The sequence below is a fragment of the Patiria miniata genome, unplaced genomic scaffold (assembly GCF_015706575.1).
Source record: "Patiria miniata isolate m_02_andy unplaced genomic scaffold, ASM1570657v1 HiC_scaffold_7, whole genome shotgun sequence".
NCBI lineage: Eukaryota > Metazoa > Echinodermata > Asteroidea > Valvatida > Asterinidae > Patiria > Patiria miniata.
The window spans coordinates 25,840,946-25,861,389 of NW_024037074.1; the positions used below are offsets into that span (position 1 = coordinate 25,840,946).

Below are 20,444 nucleotides of genomic sequence, written 5' to 3' on the forward strand. Positions count from 1 at the left end.
CTCATGGATTGGTGCAGTAACTCTCAAAAATGATGTATTTCTCATTCCCACGGCTTTTTCAAAAATGGGGGGAAAATTGCAACACTGAACAAAAAGGGATCCCCAAATTGATAAGATGGTGTCATTCAAAGGTTGCCATGACTGGCAATGAACTACATGTACGTGTACATGTTCGTAAAAGTTTACATTTCTGAACTGTATCTGAACTCTGACAACTTACTACTCTATGAAATGTTTATATAAACATGTACAGTTGTACGGTTCATGCATCTGACTGTGCATTTTCGACAACATAGTTTTTCTTATCTACTTTGTATGGGAACATGATGTAAACATTTCGGAAAAGTGATAAGCAATTTCTGATGTAATATAAACATCTTCTGTTTGTAATCTCAGATCTCTGGCCAAACTGCTGTTCCAGGGAAGTTTTACTAACAACGGTAATTGTAAATAAGCTACGTGCATGACTATAAATAGAACGGATTCTAAAATTCTGTAATAAACAGGGGGATAGGATGAAATAATTGGTTTGTACTTACATTCTTGAATTCGTCCTGGCGCAGGAGGGAGATCTGGAGCCTGCACAACCAAAAGAAAAGGCCAAAAATTAACACCAAAAAATATTATCAAATTCACCACAAAATCAATAATAAAATACACTGTGTAATATGAAAACCATTTTTCGTTGATATAAACTATCAAGACTGCACATAGAATGTCCTCAAATGAGCACATCCAAAAAATCATCTCTACATTTTACAAAAAGACCAAACTTACTTTTTTGTTTAATTTTCAGGGTATGAGATACAGGTATTGTGTGAAATTTAAAAAAAAAAATCCATGGGGCAATTCCACGGTTACTCAAGTTACATTTTTGATGTACTTTTGAGTTTCCTTGGGCTGTAATTACCTTACTGAAAAGGTTTAATAACTGTTATCCCCACGGTAGATAGAGTAGACCTAGACCTACCTAAGCACCAAAGATGACATCCAGAACAAGTCAGGTGTGTTTACAAACACAAATGCCCCGCAACCGTGACTGTTTCCATGACATAACACCACCCTAACATCAACTTACATGTACCTTGTTCACATGGAACGTTCATTGACAGCATTAGTGTCTTCTGTAGGTTTTATATGAATTAATCCCTAATCCCTATGATCTCAGAATAAATACAAGATTTCTATTGTTTTAGCCACTGTGACCTTGACGCTTGACCTTTCGACCCCCAATGCGATAGGCTTCTTAGGATTGCCAAGGACAATCAACAAACCAAATTTGAAGTTCATATGTAAAGTATATCTCAAGTTATCACGCTGACAAAATATCTTTTGTTTTTGCCACTGTGACCTTGACCCTTGACCTTTTGGCCCCAAATGCAAAAGGCTTCTTAGGATTGCCAAGGACAATCCACAAACCAAATTTGAAGTTCATATGTAAAGTATTTCTCAAGTTATCACGCTGACAAAATTTCTTTTGTTTTAGTCACTGTGACCTTGACCCTTGACCTTTCGGCCCCAAATGCAATAGGCTTCTTAGGATTACCAAGAACAATATACATACCAAATTTGAAGTTCATATGTAAAGTATTTCTCAAGTTATCGCGCTGACAAAATTTCTTTTGTTTTAGTCACTGTGACCTTGACCCTTGACCTTTTGGCCCCAAATGCAAAAGGCTTCTTAGGATTGCCAAGGACAATCCACAAACCAAATTTGAAGTTCATATGTAAAGTATTTCTCAAGTTATCGCGCTGACAAAATTTCTATTGTTTCAGCAACTGTGACCTTGACCCTTGACCTTTTGGCCCCAAATACAAAAGGCTTCTTAGGATTGCCAAGGACAATCCACAAACCAAATTTGAAGTTCATATGTAAAGTATTTCTCAAGTTATCGCGCTGACAAGATTTGTCCGGACACACACACCCACACACACACCCACACACCCACCCACCCACCCACCCACCCACGGAAGGACAAGGCGGAAACAGTATGCCCCTTCGGCTTCGCCGCGGGGCATAAAAATGTGTTATGTATGATAAACAAGATGCACAAAATCGGTTACTCACGTTACATTCTCGTAACGTGAGTAACCGATTTTGTGCGTCTTGTTTATCATACATAACACATTTTTCTGGATGTCATCTTTGGTGCTTAAGTAGGTCTAGGTCTACTCTATCTAACAGTTATTAAACCTTTTCAGTAAGGTAATTACAGCCCAAGGAAACTCAAAAGTACATCAAAAATGTATCGTGAGTAACCATGGATTTGCCCATAACCATGATAACTGGTATGATGTTGTGCCCCCCCCCCCTTCCCTACCCAAACAAAACACACAAAAATCTCACAGAAGAACTCTTATCACTTTTTCTACAAGTTCACCACCATACACCCTATCTCCCTGCCTAACAAAACAATTATCTTAAAATTGTTCAGTGCGTATATGTATGAGCTTGTATTCCAATGAGTAGCGGCTGCATGTACATGTACATATGCACCGAACATTACTGTGAATGTTCAAGTTGCATACATGTACATGTAGCAGCAGGGTGTATGTACATGTATGTACCGGCACACACATAAACATGATACTCTGATCGTACAACACAATGTACCAAATGAGCTGATCTAAAACCTTAAAGGTACTATACAACATCTGCAAACATCAAAAAACAAAAGTACCAAATTAGTATGAAATACCTTACTTGACTGTAAGTGAATAACAGTCTCAAGCTTCCTGTGAAATCATGGCACCCTGGTGTGCTGTCATTTTCAAAAAAACATGGAATTTTTATATCAAGTTCCAACGATGGTCTGCCGCTCGTCGTTGGGAAAAAAAAATGACTTTTTACAAATGCCCCCAATTTACCAAATTTAGTTAGTCCACATTTTGTTTGCAATCGTTACACATCTGTGAACAGGTGCACTATCCCCTTTTTCCTGTTTTTTCAAAAATGACAGCATATACAATGTATTTGACAAAACAATTTCTTTGGTACATGTGCACGTACATATGTAAGTACGTATGCAAGTCTCAATATTCAGTTTGGCTTTTTCGGTCCTGACATTTTGATCCTAGCAGCATCTTTGTCAATTTTAAGTATCGTAAAGTATCTTTTTTTTATTAGCCATTAAATTTTAATCTCCCGTACCCCGCACAAATGACTTCAAATTCATACAGCTGCAAACACAGGTTGAAATTCATTTCAGTGACTGCCGGCTTACATGTATATGCATTATGCATGAGTCTCAATCTGTTTGGATCCCCTCTGCACGAGTACGGATTACCGGTAAAATGTTGTTCTCTCAATATTTAATAGGAAAGGTATTACATGCAAGTACTGTAAAAACGGCGTAAATGTACATGTATGTACATGTACATGTACAGTAATGTAAAAACTTCTGTGTTGAATTCTTCACAGAACGTCGCCCCATTAATTGTTGGGCAAAAAATTATAAACTTGTCGCTGGAAAGGGTTTGGCTCTACAGGGTGTACACTTTTTTCAGAGGCAGATTTCTCAAAATTGAAGAGACATGTTAATTGTTTTAAGACATTCTTAAACTACAAGATCTTGGTGGTACCGGTACCTCGTGAAAAATGGCGTTGAATATAAAGCTCAGAGTAAGAAAAAGCGGCTGCTTACAGAAATATGGTCAAAAATTGGTTTGTCCACATCTGCGGCAGTCGTGTGGACCTAGGTACATGTAATTACAATTATAGCAATTATTTGTGCGTGCAGTGCTATTGTGTTGACCATCTCATACACTGTCATAGACTTGCATCTTTCTTTAAACCATCGCCATTTCTTAATTTAGACTTTATTTTCAGCGCCATTTTCACTATATACCAAGAAAATGCTGTAGTTTAGGAATATCTTGAAACAATTTTAACACGTCTCCCCAATTCCAAGAAATCTGCGTCTGAAAAAGTGTAAACGTGTTTTTTTGACCACCCTGTATAATGCCCACATTTCCTTTTGCTACGCACACAAATCACTAACAATGCGAATTTTGCAATGGACAGCAACAGCCACTGTTTGTTTGCGTAGCCATTGTCAAAGTGGGGGAAATGCTTCAAGCCAGGCAGGAAATTGATCAAAGTGACACGGGACACGCAAAGAGCAGGCGACGGAGTTGGACAGGTTGTGTGAAGAAGAGGCGGAGAGGAAAGGGGAGAAATATGACTGAGAGGGAGGGCTGGAGACGGAAACTGGAGGGGAATGGCCTGGTTTGGCTAAGAGACATACGGGGGACGGGGAAAGAAAAACGTGTTGACTGCATGGGGAGATAAAGTGGAAACCTGAGTGAGACAGGACTGGAGAGATGAGGCAGGTAGAGGGGAAGTCACGTTCTTGGAAAGATGTACCATACCTGTCCGGGTACATGTGGGTAGAGGATAGACAGCAAACAATATTACATGTAGATAAAAAAAAGTACAAATCTTGCCTTGGGGGTTATGACTAGGGCGGATGTAAAAAGACACTGACATTATTATTATTTCTTTTAGGCAATGTCATGTATTTGTGGACATCCTGGACATATGAAAACAAAGTGTGCAGACGGATCAGTGCTACTATGCTAATGTTGATTCAAAAGCAATAACCGGAATTGATAGAGATGACACACCAGGTAGTGTTGAGGAAACAAAAAACAGGATGGTACGCAAGCAACACCATCGCCAGCTCCACGCATTGGGGGGGGGGGGAGGGGGGCACAGTACAAACTAGGGGGCACACTACAAGAAAAAACACACTTATACCAGTATATAATATTTACGCCTATGGTTTTTGACGATGGAGGGGGGGGGGCCAGTTGTTCATCAGGGGGGGTCAGGCCCCCCTAGGCCCCTCCTTGGCGATGGGCCCATATGCAAGGAGACATGAGATACACCGTTTACAAAAGATATACATAATGGACATAGGCCTACATGTACAGAGATTTTATTTTATATTAGGGTTTCCCCTTCGCCAACGTATTTCATAAACTCTGTAATTCAAAATTCAACAGCTTATTCAGGTGGGACTCGAACCCATGACCTGCTGCTTACCAGTCTTACCACTTTCTGTACAACAAGCCTATTCTTCAAAATGGAGCAATCAATAATGAAAGGGCCATTAGCAAAATCAACTTGCATAATGTAGGTACTGGAGGTTTAATACTAAACTTGATTTCTACTTTGTACATAGTATGTAAATCCTTTCAAGGTCACGAGGTCTACAGTGATGTACATACATGTACATGTACAATGAAGTTGTGACTCATGTTAGTGACTGAATCACACTGACTATGCTCAGGCACCATTTTGTGTTGATGTAAAGATCAAGAATTAGCTTTTACCAGCTCCCGGTACATTGTATGTACATGTATGCATGGTCCATCATGACAAATTACACTAGCAGGTGTACATGTACAGTCTTCACACCTAATGAAAATAACACATGAATACATACCGATACAATGTACAACAAACAATAAAAAATTTAAAAGCAGCATGAATTAAAGTTTCAAGAAAGGAAGAAAAGTCTCCATGTTTGTAAGGATAAAAAGTTCAATGCCCAAATGATTTATTTTTCATATCACAAACGACCTGTTGTGGACAGTGTCAATATTCAATAACTCACCCCTTAAGCGCCTAAAATAAGATTAAAAGCAAATTTGAAAATCCCTTCAATGAGCAAAGTAAATACTTTCTCTAAAAACCATTGTCGTTTTAAAAAAAAATTGAAAGTGTATGGGCCTTAAAGAGGATTGTACAGGAATCCAATAAATGGGCGTCTTGTCATCTCAGTTGACCTTGCGCTATGCGTGGAGATGGCTAATTCAATGGAGTGGCGCTGGAAATCAAATTAACGTCCCGGCTACATCTAATAATGGTCCACTGCCGACAAGAAGGCAAGACCGGGCATTCCTGGATTGTCACAGATACACATTATGTATCAGTGGATACCGACTAGTGCTTGAAAGCGGTTATGTCGTGAGAACGTTTCAGTTTAGGAGGAAAATTAATCCATATCATTTCGGTTTGCGGTAACACCATGTGGTAATAACTACTGCTTTAGAAGATATTAGTTCTGAAAAGAACTTGTCCTGCTTATTATCAACTTTGCTAAGTAGTTTTTTTTGTTCTGATAAGAACAGTCCTTTGGTCTCAACGTTTCAACTAGCCTGCTCTAGTCATCGTCAGGAGACTGTTCTTATCAGAACAAAAAAACTACTTAGCAAAGTTGATAATAAGCAGGACAAGTTCTTTTCAGAACTAATATCTTCTAAGCAGTAGTTATTACCACATGGTGTTACTGCAAACCGAAACGATACCGATACCCCACCATGCAAAGCCTCAAATCTTATAAAATTAATCCAGTTACGTCATATCAAGAATCACAAATGTACGATGCCGCTGTTGTGTTTCAATTACCTACTTGTATCATTTTGGAATAAATTGTCTCCGAGGTTTTTTTTTCTGTGGAATTGTTGCTGTGTTGCATGCCTAATTTTAATGACGTCACAATGACTGTGTCTTAAAGGCATGTACATGTAGGAACAGACTTTATTCACGAGTCGGCCATATTGAATTGAAAGTGAGGTAAACTCTTCGTTTTTGGAACTTGCGAGCAGAAATGAAAGCAATGAAATAAAAGTTACTTACAAGTTAATACAGTCTCCTCTCATGAATAATTCAAAATTTGAAAATACCCTACGTTTTAAGCCACATTTATATAAAAGAAAAAAAATTTGAAAGTGAGGCTTGGAACGCACTCCAGTCATAAAATAGTCTGGCACCATCCCATTCAACAGTTTACAATTTATAAAATAGATTCAGGGAACACGATTGAAAAATGTACACACTTGTATCTTGCTGTATTGATGCACCGTTGTGGTAGTATTATCGTGCGGACCTTATGAATAATCTGGACAGCAACTTCCGAGATTTGAATTCTGGTGTTGGGTTTCTTCAATGGATACCCGAGTTCCCATTTTTTTTTTTAATCGGGTACCCGGTTCCCGAACCGCCTGTAAATGCACACCAATACCGGTAGCAGTCATGACACTGTCACATTCTTCGCACTTAAAATTTTGATATCACGCCAAATGAAAGTCCAACTGAACCACTTTGCAAGCAGACACGAATTACTCAAGCTCCAGCCCCAGTGCAGTACATTATACCATGGATCCTTATCAAACCCGTATCGCACCCCGGAAAGCTTGATGGCTATTCCTGAATGCACATCACACGCAGAAAAGCCGTGGTGTCAAATTTTGATGAGGCGAGGTGTGTACATGTATTGCGATACTTAGAAAATTGGGACGACACATACGTCAGCTATGAATGGACGGTGGGAAATGCTACTTCTCATGAAGGGAAAATGGAAGTACTGTACACAACATGCGACATATTCTTGTAAAAACAGATGGATCCAGGCAGGCAAAATGAGGAGCTTAAAGAGAGAAAAACAACAACAATCTGTTTACATGTATACCCATTCCCAATACTTCTGTTCAAAACATCTCCAGATGAAAGAAGGTACAAATAAATTTTTCACTCAAGTACAAATGTATACAGGACCTTTTCTTTTTTTCCCGAAGAAATCCAACTGTTAACATAATTTGTAACTTTATATTGGAATGGCTGTATGTATCCGCTCCGTTCACAAGTACCCCCTCACCGGCAAAGAGAGTACAGTTGGGGGTGACCGACCGACGCCATCTTGCCTGACTGCAATTCATTTGCTGCAAAGCATGGCCACTGCGTGTACATAGTTCAAATCCCCTGGTGTACGTGCGTCACACACAAGGAACAGTGCGCGTCAACCGGCAAAATGTCCCGCCCATGGGACATCGTTGCTAGGTAAAAGGGCGCCCTCTTTCGTCGGCGCACGGAGCTCATTATACACCAAATTGTTTTGTCTCCGATTGTGGAGAAAATTTAGAACTTTTCAGAATCTTACATTAACCCACATATCCCACCCTGCCAAGGTCTGTCTGATTCTACCAGAATGCGACACAAATGTCCTTCCTGTCTAAAGTCACATGAAATGACTACATGTATCTTCTATGATCTTACCCGCATGTCCGGTTCGATGACCAGCCGCTGCTTGTTCAGGTAGTTACCCCCGGCTTGGTCCTGGCTTGAGATGAGCTGTCGGCTCTCTAGCCCTTCGTCCGTCTCCTCATCTTCATCGGTAACTATGTGCTGGTAGCACTGCGGGTCGGTGCTCTGCATGTACTCCTCACGCTGCTTCAGCCGCAGGACGCGCAACTCCTCCTGTCTGTTGTAAGAAAACAGGGGTGAGTTTGTCTTAAACAAGCTGAGTTTCCTATGGGCTCCGTGCACAAGTACCCCTTCAATGGCCAGAAAAGGAGAGTTGGGGGAGACCTAGACTGGTTCCTGGTCCATCCACTGCATATTTCAAATGATCCAAACTTATTAGGGGCGGGGATTAGTCTGGGAGACCATCGCAAGTTAAATTCGAACGTATTTGCAGGCCAACGACGCCTGACGCTCACGCGAAGACGCTGTGGCTAATAGCTTTGGCACATTCAGGAAGTCGTATGAACCAGTACAGTACATTACAGTACCCCTCCCGTCCTGTCCACAGGGCCCTCAAAAGTGGTAAAAAATGGGTCCTCTTTGTTGGTGCACGGAGCCCATTGTCATAATCATCAATGTCATTGTTACTATCATTGACACTTTGAATGGTTTTGCCAATCGAAAAAAAAGGAAAATGAATTACAAATGATGACCGGAAAACCGTTTGATTTCAGAGGGTAAAACTAAAGAAGCATGTCTTTACATTTGTTTGAGTCCTGACAAAAACAGATGTGCTCTGTCAAATGTTGTCCTGTCGAGTGCATTTTAAGATAGTGAAAGAATTTTTCACTCTGCATTTGTGGTCTCATTTCACCTTCTTTTACTTTAACCCTTTTAGTTTCACATTTCTGTGATACAGCTCAAAGCCTAGCACTGCACTATATCTCACGTAATTTTAAGACAGACTTAGACTCATAGCTCTCACCTTTTCTTACGTTCCTCCATGATCCTCCGTCTCCTGTCTTCGTCAGCAGCTCTCTGCGCTGTCTCTGGCTGCATCACCCAGATTGGCTGCGGCAGTTGCTCCTGGACGTAGAATGATGGAGTCTTCATAGAAGCTGTCTTGCTGGTCGAAAGGGCTTGTTGGAGCTCCTTCATGGCATCTTTGACATCCACCGGTTTAGGAGGTGGTAGGGTCTCTTTCACAGGCTTAGGGGGATACCTCCCAGCAACTGGACTTCCCAGATTGAGATTTTTGTAGCCTGGACTGAAATTAAACCTCTCGGGGAATTTGTCTGGCACCGATGCGCTGCCACCTCCACCACCACCAGACTTGGGCTCATCTTCTTCATCGGCATCTGAGAACTGGTCCTCCTCTGGGTGGGGTGGAAGATTGCCTGCACTGACATTGCTCTCAGCATGGCCAGCCAGGCGAACGCCCACCACATCATACTCCATGGGACTGACGTTTGGCATGTTGGGCTTGCGCTGCTGATCCTGCTTAACTCCACCTACAGTAAGCTCTTGTGGTGTTGTTGGAGGGCTGGGACCTGAGTACTCAGATGATTGCCTACTGCTGTCTGGTTGGACACCGCTGTCTGAGCCAGCACTCTGCTTGTTCTTGTCGTTGGACTTCCATAGATTGGCTAGCTCCCTAGCTGCTAGCCTGGCCAAGAGATTTTCATCAACACCAGTCGGCGGGATGACTGGAGCCCTGTCGTCGCTGTCAGTACTGCCATCAACATCCAGATCATACTTCCCTCCTGAAGAGGACCCTGCAAGATCTTCTTTACGAGTAGGATGCTGATGGGATGGGGTGCTGCCATCTTCAGCACTACCAGCGGCATACCCTTCATCGACTCTGTACTCGCCTTCATCTGCCTCGTCTTCACTGCTTGATTCACGATTTGCCATCTCGTAGCTGTTGCGACGTCTCAAGGATCGTGGCCTCTCCTGGGATACTGAGCCATTGACTGGTTTGCTTAACCTTTTGGTAGGAACATCCGGGCTAGTGGAGCCACCCATGCGCTCATCAAGGTAGGCTCCACACTCGTCACAGTCATCAAAAACCACCTCCCCACTGGCACCGTCTGACAGTTCACTCATATTGAAGTTATACTTGTCAGCGCCCCTGCCCCTCTGCAAGGCACTAGAACCAGGGTTGGCCCTTGGTGGATTATTGGCATTGGAGTTATTCCGTGGGGGCTCTGGCTGAGCTGCTTGAATTCGTGGTGAACTGCTGATTCGTTTGGCAGGTGGAGAAGATCTTTTGGGTGCCTGTGTCTTGGCGCCTGCTGGTTGTGGTGAAAGCTGGCCTGAATGCTGCGATGCTGACTGGGCCCTGCCTGGTGTACTCAATCCTCCACTGGACCTTTCAACTGCTGGTCTTAGTGATGACACAGCTGCATACTCCTCATTATGACGAGCACGCACCGGACTAGTTCTCTGCCCGGTAGGTGTTCCATTCTTGACATTTTGTCCATTCTGAGTCCACCTGCCAGCTTCCTGAGCAGGATTAATGAAAGTACTAGAAGATAGGTTTTTCTCTAAATCAAAGATTTCCTTCATCTCGTCCTGAAATCGGGATTTCAAGGAGGCCACTGGCCTGGCCCCACCAGGAACAGGGAGTGGTTTTTGAGCCTCAGCTGGCTTCTCCATCGGCTTGTCTTGGTGCATCCTCTGTTGACTGACCTCATTCTTTGATTCAGGGGCTTGTCTTCTTTGAGCTTGTCCAGGACCAACTCCCCTAGGGTCGCTCTTGCTCAGTTCGTATCTCTCCTGCTGCTTTTTTGCAGGGGCAGCTCTAGTAGGGGATGTTTTAGCTGGTGGTGCTGCGGTCGATGTCTGTGCTGCTGGCTGCTGTCTTGTAGGCACTCGTCGTGTTGGGCTTCTTGGAGTTTGACCAGTTGGTTGCCTTGCGGTTGGCTTAGTACTCTTGGCATCTCTAGGTTGAGTTGTGGAGGCCAGTTGAGGTGGAGAAGTTGTACCTCTTTGGGAATGCGCAGTAGTACTGGTGTTTGCAGATGTACCGGTAGTAGGCCAAGGAGTTGGGTGCCCCAACCTCTGTGGACTCTTTGGACGGACAGTTTTAGGAGGGATGACCTCCTGATTGCTTGCAAGTTGTCGAACTGGTTTGTGAGTACTATCATTGTCTGACTTTGGTGCATTTATGGGCAGCTCTTCTCTACGCTCTGGGAATCTACTTACATTTGGGTGTACCACGTTGATGAATTTATTCTCCTTAGTAAAGTCTTTACTTGAATCTAGAGAGTCATCCTCAGCTTGTTCAGGGGTAAAGCTCTCATCAGCAGGAGGCTCATTTGGATAACCTCGGTCACTGAGAGCTGGACTAAAGTCCTCTTGATCTGCCTCAGCTGAATCACTCTGACTTTGATCAACGACGGCATGTGAGACTGCCATCTCTTCTCCATACCTCTCTATATCATAAGTGGCTTCTTTAAGTGGCAGACCATCTTGCTCTGCAGTTTCGAGCTGATCCTCAATCGGTTCTTCCTCGCAGATCTGATCCGGTTCACGGTGGCAGTCATATGCATCTGCTGTGTTCGACTGACTGAAATGAGTTGCTTGGTTATCTAGATGGGCCTGTGATACTGGCTCATAAGAATCACTCTCTGCTTGCTCCGACTGAGGCAGCTCCTCCTCTGGAGCAAACTGTGGCTTTGGCTGGGGCTCCCCCAGATAGAAATCTTCCACCTCCTCGAAGAAGTCCTCCCCTTCTGCTTCTTCTTCATCCTCACTCCCATACTGCATCCCCTCCACCCTGGTGTCTCTACTGAAATCCCCTTCAACTTCAGCAGCCATGTTATCTTCTTCTGCTCCTTCGCCCTCCCTAGGTGACCCCTCCTCCTGGTCGGGAGGGAGTTGCTGCTCATCCTGAGGGGCATCTTCGGCATAATGTCCCTCACTTGTGAGAATGTCCTCCTCTTCTGCCTCCACCTCCCCTTGGTAATCTCTGTCGTTATCACTCTCTGTCATGTCCTCTCCTGTCATGCCTGTGTGGAACTGATTGGTTGGCTCTGCGTAGTACTCATTTGCATCCAGCTCTTGATGCAAGTTCTCCCTGGGTTGATGGCTTTCTTCCTCATTCTCGTAATACCCTTCCATCTGGTCCTCCTCCCCTTCCAAGGCACCATTCATCTCCTCTGGCACAACCTCCTCCCCGCACTGGGACTCCGACTTCTCCGACTCGGGCAGCTCTCCGTTGCTGCGAATCGACGAGGTGATGGCATCCATGTTGAGGTGAGCATCCAGGCTGGATTTGGGATTCACAATGTCACTCTCTGCATCCTCAAATGCATCGTCAAACTGGGCTGCATCACGCCTGGCCATGCTTGCACAACACAGCTACCGACTGCTATCCTGTACCAAATGACAAAAATATTGGACTGTATCAAAACCAAATGCAAATAGCAAAATATAGCACATGCATGTCCAGTAGAATACTCACTGCATCTTTCTCACTATCCATCAACTACAAGTAAATCATGCATAACTGACGCCCCATCCGCTGAAAGATAGATGAAAATGTCACCAGATCGAAGAAGTCTTGAATATTGTACATACATGTACTGGGCAGCTGTCAAACACAAGAGATTAATAACCAGGTACATGTACAAGACATATGAGAAAACACTGTGCAAGTTGTATATTTCTGCATCTGCATACGTACATGTATACATGTACTACCGGTATGTCTTAATATGTAGATTGTTAACTGCTGGAACTATGTAACGAACGATGACTTCCATTATGTCAAATGGATTTTCTGTACATTATGTACAGAAACGGTACCTGTGCACAAACTGTACTAACAATGTCTTGGGGAAAAAAAATAATTCATCAAGCAATTACAAAATTACCATCTGCACGTAGTCTTCAATACGAAAATGATAGAACTATAACAAATTAAAATACAACGAAGTGGTTTTCAATCAACCAAAACCATTCCTACATGTACACTGTACATGTACCGTACATGTACTTCATGTACTTGTTCAAGTATAGGCCTACCTACCAGTACATGAATACATTAGTGGGCATGCATTGGAGTTTGGTGAATTAAAATTTGACCCAGCATAGGTGTCGAGCTTACAAATTGCTGATTTTCTGGTAGTTAAAACCCTACCCCCTAAGGGTTCCTCAGGACTACCCTGCTAAATCCAACAGAGTCCAACAGTTACTTCCTGCTCAATCCAACAGAATCCAACTGTGCCTAATTTTTAATTGTCTGCTGGTTCCAGCAGAGTCCAACTTGGCATTATTTATCAGTACCCAACAGAATCCAACTCTGAATATGTACACGTATACAAGGGGTTTACTCTCAATCCAACAGGCTCCAACAGGTACAGTTGGATTCTGTTGGATTCGGCAGGGTTAGGGTGAAGAGAAGTTAATCATCTATAACCATAATGATGCATCTTCTCCAATCACGGCCTTGAAAATGCCATTTCAGAAAGTGTGCCATTGCTGATGCTAGTACGCAATCAAATTTGGTGCAACTCTCTTTCTTTGCACATGTTTCATTTTTATCTGAAATACAAATGTACGTGTACATAAAAACACAAGCAAGCATTGGGCTTAATATTTCTGTTTCTTTGATTCTGCACTTGGTACAATTCATCATATTCCACTGGATGGCCTCTTCACACACTTAAAATCTTGGGCACATTGCAAATGTGCAATATGCAACTGTCAGAGGACTACGCCATCAGACATGTACCGTACATGAACGTATAATGTTTCTAATATCACGCTGCAAAAACAACAGAGGCCCAATTTCCCTGGGGGAAAAATAACCACAGTTGCTAGCCAGTGGGTGTACAGTTCAGTACATCCGACTATCAAAATGCCAACAATTAAATACGGCGGAAAGCAGAACGCACGACACATGCAGAGTACAGACCTTGCATGATTAATTAATGGTTTCTCTATTACTAGGGGGCAATTCAAAGGTAGATGGGGGTATTTTATAGTGTAAGGCTGCACCTGTATTGCATGGTTCGTGTGAGCCTGTCAATGCTTAATTACCACAACCACTCGCGCGCGCTGCTCATGTAAAAATTCATTGACTCTCTGGCCTCAGTGTGAGGTGGGGGGGGGAGGGGGGGGCGAGTGAGAGAGCTACAATACAAAGAATTTCCGGCACAAATCTTGTCTAATCAATTCTAGTGATCACAACAAAAAGGGGCTAGTATACAAATGTACGTGTACATGTACTGCAGGGTACATTATGTACAAGTACCTGTGCCAATAGGTTGGTTTGGTCAATGTACCGGTACATGTCCATATGGGTAATTCTACGATAACTCACATTACATTTATTAGGTGTCTTCCGTCTACTATGCACTGTTATTTTATACAGTCACAGTATTTAGGGTGGATTTTTCTCACAGACGATCCCTTGAAATTAAACAACAAATGTTATAATAAGCTTAGGTCTGTTTAGCAATACATTTTTATCGGTAACTCACGTTACACAAAATTGGCGGTATTTTGCATTTGAAAGTTTCCTCTTACTGTAAACTGTTGGAGTGCCCTTACATCATTAGGTAGTACAGTAAGTCATATGCTAGGTACCACAACAATTTTTTTTTTTAAATTCAAGCATGAAATCTCTAGGGGGACACATTTCAGTAACTCACGTTACACTTTGTCCACCATCTTTGATACACAATAAAACCTGGTAACAAAATTATGTTCATATTATATCACCCCAAAAAAACTTTAAGAATAATATATGGACCTTTCTCTCTGCCTGAGAACATAAAACTCACAATCACGCTTATATTCTGCATGCAAAATCAAGGTGCCAAAATGACTACAGGTGCCTATATATAATTTTTGCGCTAACCCCCCTCCCCCATTTTTGACACACAAAAAAATACTTAACCATATCCCAACTCATTGACAAGCCACTCAAAATATGAAAGGTCTTGTTCCCTTTAATTTGACACCACATTTGAGGTTGTGATGATTGTAGTTCTGAAGATTTCATTAAACTTTCCAATGGTCAGCCATGCCCAATTTCTCATGGGATTGCCCCTATATTCATGTGCATTTGTATTTGGATTGACTGTAAGGCAGGAAACGCACATGTACGGTAATTCGGTACATGTACATACATGTGCGTGTACATGATATCTGTTATGCCTAACAGACATATGTACAAGTGTAGTCGTGTACAATGTACAAGTGTATACTGTATGACCTATTGATGAATTGTTGGTTGTGGAGGCCTTGCAGTAATTACGGTAGTGGAGTGGGGCTGGGAAGGGAAAAGGGCGGTCCTACTGGGCAGGGTATGGGATTACAATGTTTTAATGAGCTGAATGAATTTCTCATCTGCATGCTAATTGGTCCAATTTGCTGTGCAGTTCTTAATTAAGGCAAAAAAAAATAATCCTGCTTCCTGTTACATGTACAAACGGTATGTACATGTACAATGTATTGTAGCTATATACATAGGAAATTATTTTTTTCTGGCCGATTTTATTGTGTACGATCATCTTGAGGTGTCTGCGTGTAGTCAAGGGAAAAATATTGTAATTGATGGTTTTCTGGGTATTTTTTTCTCATTTATTCCTTTAAAAAATTAAGGTAGGGGTTGTCAAAATAGGATAGCTACATGTGGGTAGGGTAACCGGAAGCAGAACTACTTTTGGGGGGGGGCCATGTTTATCCCTTATTAAAGCCATTTAGGATTGTTTACAATTACCCAGAGTACCCATCTTAACAGTGAAGAAAATAAACATAATTAATATATTTATTAATAAAGTGTTGAAGAAAACAGGGGGGGGGGCAAAATGGGGGAATAAAAAAATGGGGGGGCATTTCTATGAGTGTGGGAACAATATTTCCAGGGTGGGCATAATGAAAACCCCACCCCCAGCGACGCCAATGTACAATCCAAGTTGACAAGTACATGTACTTGTCAACTTGGATTGTACATGTATACGTGTGTTATGTACACACATGTACATGTACCGGTACATGTGTGGGCGGGCCTTCACCGCATTATGTTTTAATTCCTATTTCAAGCATGTCACCATGTCCAATAAGCAGTAAAGATTACAGGTAAAAGTTAAAATGCCAGATATCGTTTTTTGGGTGAAATTTGCAGTTGAACTCAGGTGCATTCACATACATGTTCTCATTCTGCATCTGTCGCTCTTGATGGCAAATCACTCTGAAGAAAATAAGATAACTTTCTTTTCTTTGATTCTTGCTGTCAGACAATCAGAGTGACTTTTGTCTGATGCATTGGCTGTGTAAGGATTGCTGCTATCAGTAAACATAGAATGGTCAGCAGTGAGGCGGCGACATGAGATGATGATGATGGGGAAAGGGCCAGGGAGGGGGATTTATGTGCAGACTTCAAGTCAGTCTAAGATTCCAGCAATCTATCTAGTCAGTACATGGTCATGAATATTTCAACATGTACCAGTATGTACCGGTATGTGAATGAACACTAAATTATGAATCGGGGAGGATGGGGCCTACATTTACATACTATGTACATGTACATGTATGTATGTACACAGGGTAGATATGGCATTCATTTAAATTCAGGCGTACATGTATACGACTACATGTTTACATTGTACACACTTCAGTTATTCACATTTTGCTATGCTACAGTGCTTAGACAGCATCCCCACATTTGTTATTGTGTATGATCATGTCCATGTACCGTAACCAGTGTACAGTACATGTAGGATCACTGGTTTATTTGACCACTGATTTTGAGAGGTGTCCTTGGGCAGGATGTTTTACTGCATACTAGACAAAGCATGCCTTTCACACTTGTAAATATTGTACAATAGGGATCATTAGAAATAGAACATGTACGGTATATGAACAACATGTACGTGTATGCGGCTTGGAAGAAGATGCCTGTTAAATCTATGTTTTGTGTGGTTATTTCATATGGCACACTATGGGCAATGTGCATACTACAAAATGTTATGTTTTATGTGGGTTTGTGAAATCATGGAGGTCGGTGAAACAAAATGGTGATGTACATGTACCGTACCACATGTACAGTAACCAGCTAGTTTTTCTCTGCCTCACAGGTACAATGCACATGTACATGCCATAGGCCTACATGTACATGTACCTGTTTCCTGTACCCATACCATTTCAAATAGTCCCTAGTACATGTATGCAAACGTGTTCACACCATCGATCGTGGACGTCCTATTGTCCCTCTTTTGTTTGTACTTAAACTTTTTAGGAAGACTCCCGTAGGTTTTGTACACGACCCCAATCGCGGACGTATGCTGGGAATCGTGGACGATATTGTTCTCTTTTGTTCTCTGGAGTTTTTCGTCCACAGTTTGAATAGATGAACACGCCCATGTGTACGGACACAGGCATGACAGGTACATGTGCATATGTACATGAAAGGTTGATTCCTGTAAGTTTTTGGGGGTCATTATTGATGATAAGTTAACGTGGAAAAATCATTGTCAGAAAGTCCTTACACTTATATCTCGCAACCTTGGTATTCTTAGAAAACTTAGATATTTTGTCCCATCCCGTGTTCTATTTTCAATTTATAATACGTTATCCTTGCCTCATCTTCAATATGGTACACTTGCCTGGGGAAATACTCATGAAACCTACCTTGATAAATTGCTCGTTTTACAGAAGAAATCTTTAAGACTGATTAATGGTTCTAGTTTTAAGGATCACTCTGCCCCGCTATTTGTTAAGTTCAACACCTTATCTGTATATGATCTTTATAAATATAAATTGTGTGCTCTGATGTATAATTTTGAAAAAAACATACTGCCTTTGAATATTAAATCGTTTTTTGTAATGAACACAGATATTCATCATTACGACACAAGATCGTCAAATAAGCTTCATCTTAATAAAGTTAGAACATCCCTACACCTCTCAACTGTACGACACCAGGGGCCCCTCCTTTGGAATAAAATTCGATCTCTCTGCCCAATGACCTCAATTAGAGCATGTAAATTGTATTATAAAAAGCTACTTCTCTCTAAGTTAATGTCAATGGTGATTAAGAGCAAAATTATTACTTTATTGCCAAGTAAAAGTATTAACATCACATGTAAAGTCAAGGATGGTAAATTTCCCTCAAGTAACTTAATCTTTTTTTTGTAAAGTTTTGCATGAGCTCGTGAATTTAATGTAATGTAATCACATATTATTGATATATCCTATGATTATTCATGAATTGTATAACTACATGTATTCTTTGTGAAGGGGGCAGACCTAGTACAAGCTTCGGCTTCTTGTCTGGCCTCCCCATACTATTATTTCAAAGTTTCGTTAAAATGTTTACCTGATGTATATTATTCAACTGAATTACCTTATAGTATGGAAATAAACCTGAAACCTATCAATCACATTATGCGCATCATGTAAAAAATTGTTGCCTATAGATGTAGACAACTTTGTTGAATGTGGCAAGTGAACATTTTACTTCTCCAATCTCCCCAGCAACAGTGCCCACACAATCTCTGAATGTCCACTTCAAGTAAAAGGTCTTCACCAGAAACTCAAGTGCACTACTGGAACGGAGGTAGTATGGCCTTGGGAAACCAGTGAACAGTCCATTACATGTACGTACATGTACTTGTATGGTAGTAGACAGTTTAAGACTGTTTACACAGACAAGAAAAATCGTCAAATTTTGATGTGAGCACACACACAGCTGGAATACTCAAACTGGCTTATTTTACACGTAGGGATGTGTGTGTTCAAATAATTTTCTTTTCGATTATTTGAACTTTGCTCAAGGGAGGATCCAAAAGTTTTGGGGGGCCAAGAGGGCTCGAGCATATATGTATTTTAAAAAGGGGAAGGGGATGAAGTACTGGTTCATAATATTATGCACTATTACCATATTGTAATATTAAAACTAAAAGGTACATGTATGTGTAGTTGATGGATTGCGACGGAGATGTACTGGTATAAAACATTTCAATTTCTTTCTTGAATATTCAACAACAACAAAAAAAAATTTAGGGGAGGGGGCGACCAGCCCCCGTTGGCCCCCCCCCCTCCCGTATGCCAATGACTTGGATCAAACATGCAACACACCAGATAAGTTACATGTGCGCCAGCCTAAACTGCGTACGCCATTTGGAGATTGCACGTGCCAGTCAGGAAATGCCGGCTGACGTCCTGGTTCAAATTCACGTGCATTGATCTGAATTCAATAGTCCACTGGTCAGGATTTGTGTGAACAATGACTTTTATAAATATTAAGAACAACGTGTGCATGTATGTATCGATATTTATAACTTTTTGATGTACCGGTACATATGTGTAGCTGACTGGCAGTTCTTGAAAGATTTTAAGGATTCAAACTTTAAGGATTAAAATGGCATCATAAGCATTTCTCTTCATCTTCGGAAGTCTACCCACATTTTTCGAAAATTCCTATTGGAAAAACTGCTATCTGGATATCAGGTGGATGACCGAATATTATTCCCATTATCAAAACAATATATTCCACATGTACAGTGTATCTTAGACCACATCCTCTCCAAATGAGAAAGGCATGTTAAACTTGATCATTGTCTTCAATAACTTGCCCCAGGCTACGGACCTGGCTCCATCACTCCTCATCCAAGCCCGGTGTGCTCTAGGGAGGGAGTACTGGCTTCCTAACTAGGTCAAATCAATGCTTAAGATTCTTATCACGTGAGGCTGCACATGCCCGCCTCAATTTCTTTAATTGCGGCACAAAATGAGGACTTCGATGGAAATGTGATGTACAGTCATGGGCGTAAATCCCGGGGGAATGGGGAGGATATATCTCCCCCCCCCCCAGACCGGGGTGGGAGTGGGTGAGCCATTGGATCATCCCCCCCCCCAAGATTTACTGGTGAGAACCATCCCCCCCCCCCGCCCCCTCCCCAACACACACACACAGCATTACATACATGGTAAGACCTTTGTTAATTCCCCTTCTTTTGTTCTCCTTTGTTCCTATTGAAATCTCAAACTCCAAAGCGTTTCCCTTAGGCCCCCCCAAAAAAAAGTCTCCGGTTTCTGGTATGGAGATTGCCCCAAAAGTGGTGCGGCGACGCAGCTTAATTTTTTTTTTTTACTTTTTTTCTTCAAATGTCGGCTGATGACTGCAATTGGAGCCCGACTAAACTTAGTGCAAAATATATGGGAGCCCAGAAAGGCCACATAAAGCTCATACTCGATCCTAACCCCTTCTAAAAACACGTTGAGATTGTGCAGTCAGCAGGATTCCAGTCAAACCAGTGAGTTTGGCGGTTTTGAGACATCATCTTACATTGAAAAAAAAAATGTCATATTGCCGACGCGCATGGCTACGGCGACGCGCGCATACCAGAAACCAGAGACCAGATAGATTTTTAAAGACTTCCTTGTGGGGTCTATTGTT

The 20,444-nt window shown here is 41.9% G+C and overlaps 1 protein-coding gene across 1 annotated transcript in view; it reads right to left on the reverse strand.

The window, feature by feature from the left end:
• Positions 1 to 282: 282 nt before the first annotated feature.
• Positions 283 to 20,444, reverse strand: part of LOC119744865 (treacle protein-like) — a 41,261-nt gene continuing 21,099 nt past the window's right edge. Inside the window, exons 3-5 of the mRNA XM_038221045.1 lie at positions 9,015 to 12,409; positions 8,063 to 8,267; positions 283 to 579 (exon numbers count right to left, since the gene is read on the reverse strand). Coding sequence (XP_038076973.1) covers positions 307 to 579; positions 8,063 to 8,267; positions 9,015 to 12,379 — 3,843 coding nt within the window. The 5' untranslated portion in view covers positions 12,380 to 12,409 and the 3' untranslated portion in view covers positions 283 to 306. The remainder of the gene's footprint in view (positions 580 to 8,062; positions 8,268 to 9,014; positions 12,410 to 20,444) is intronic.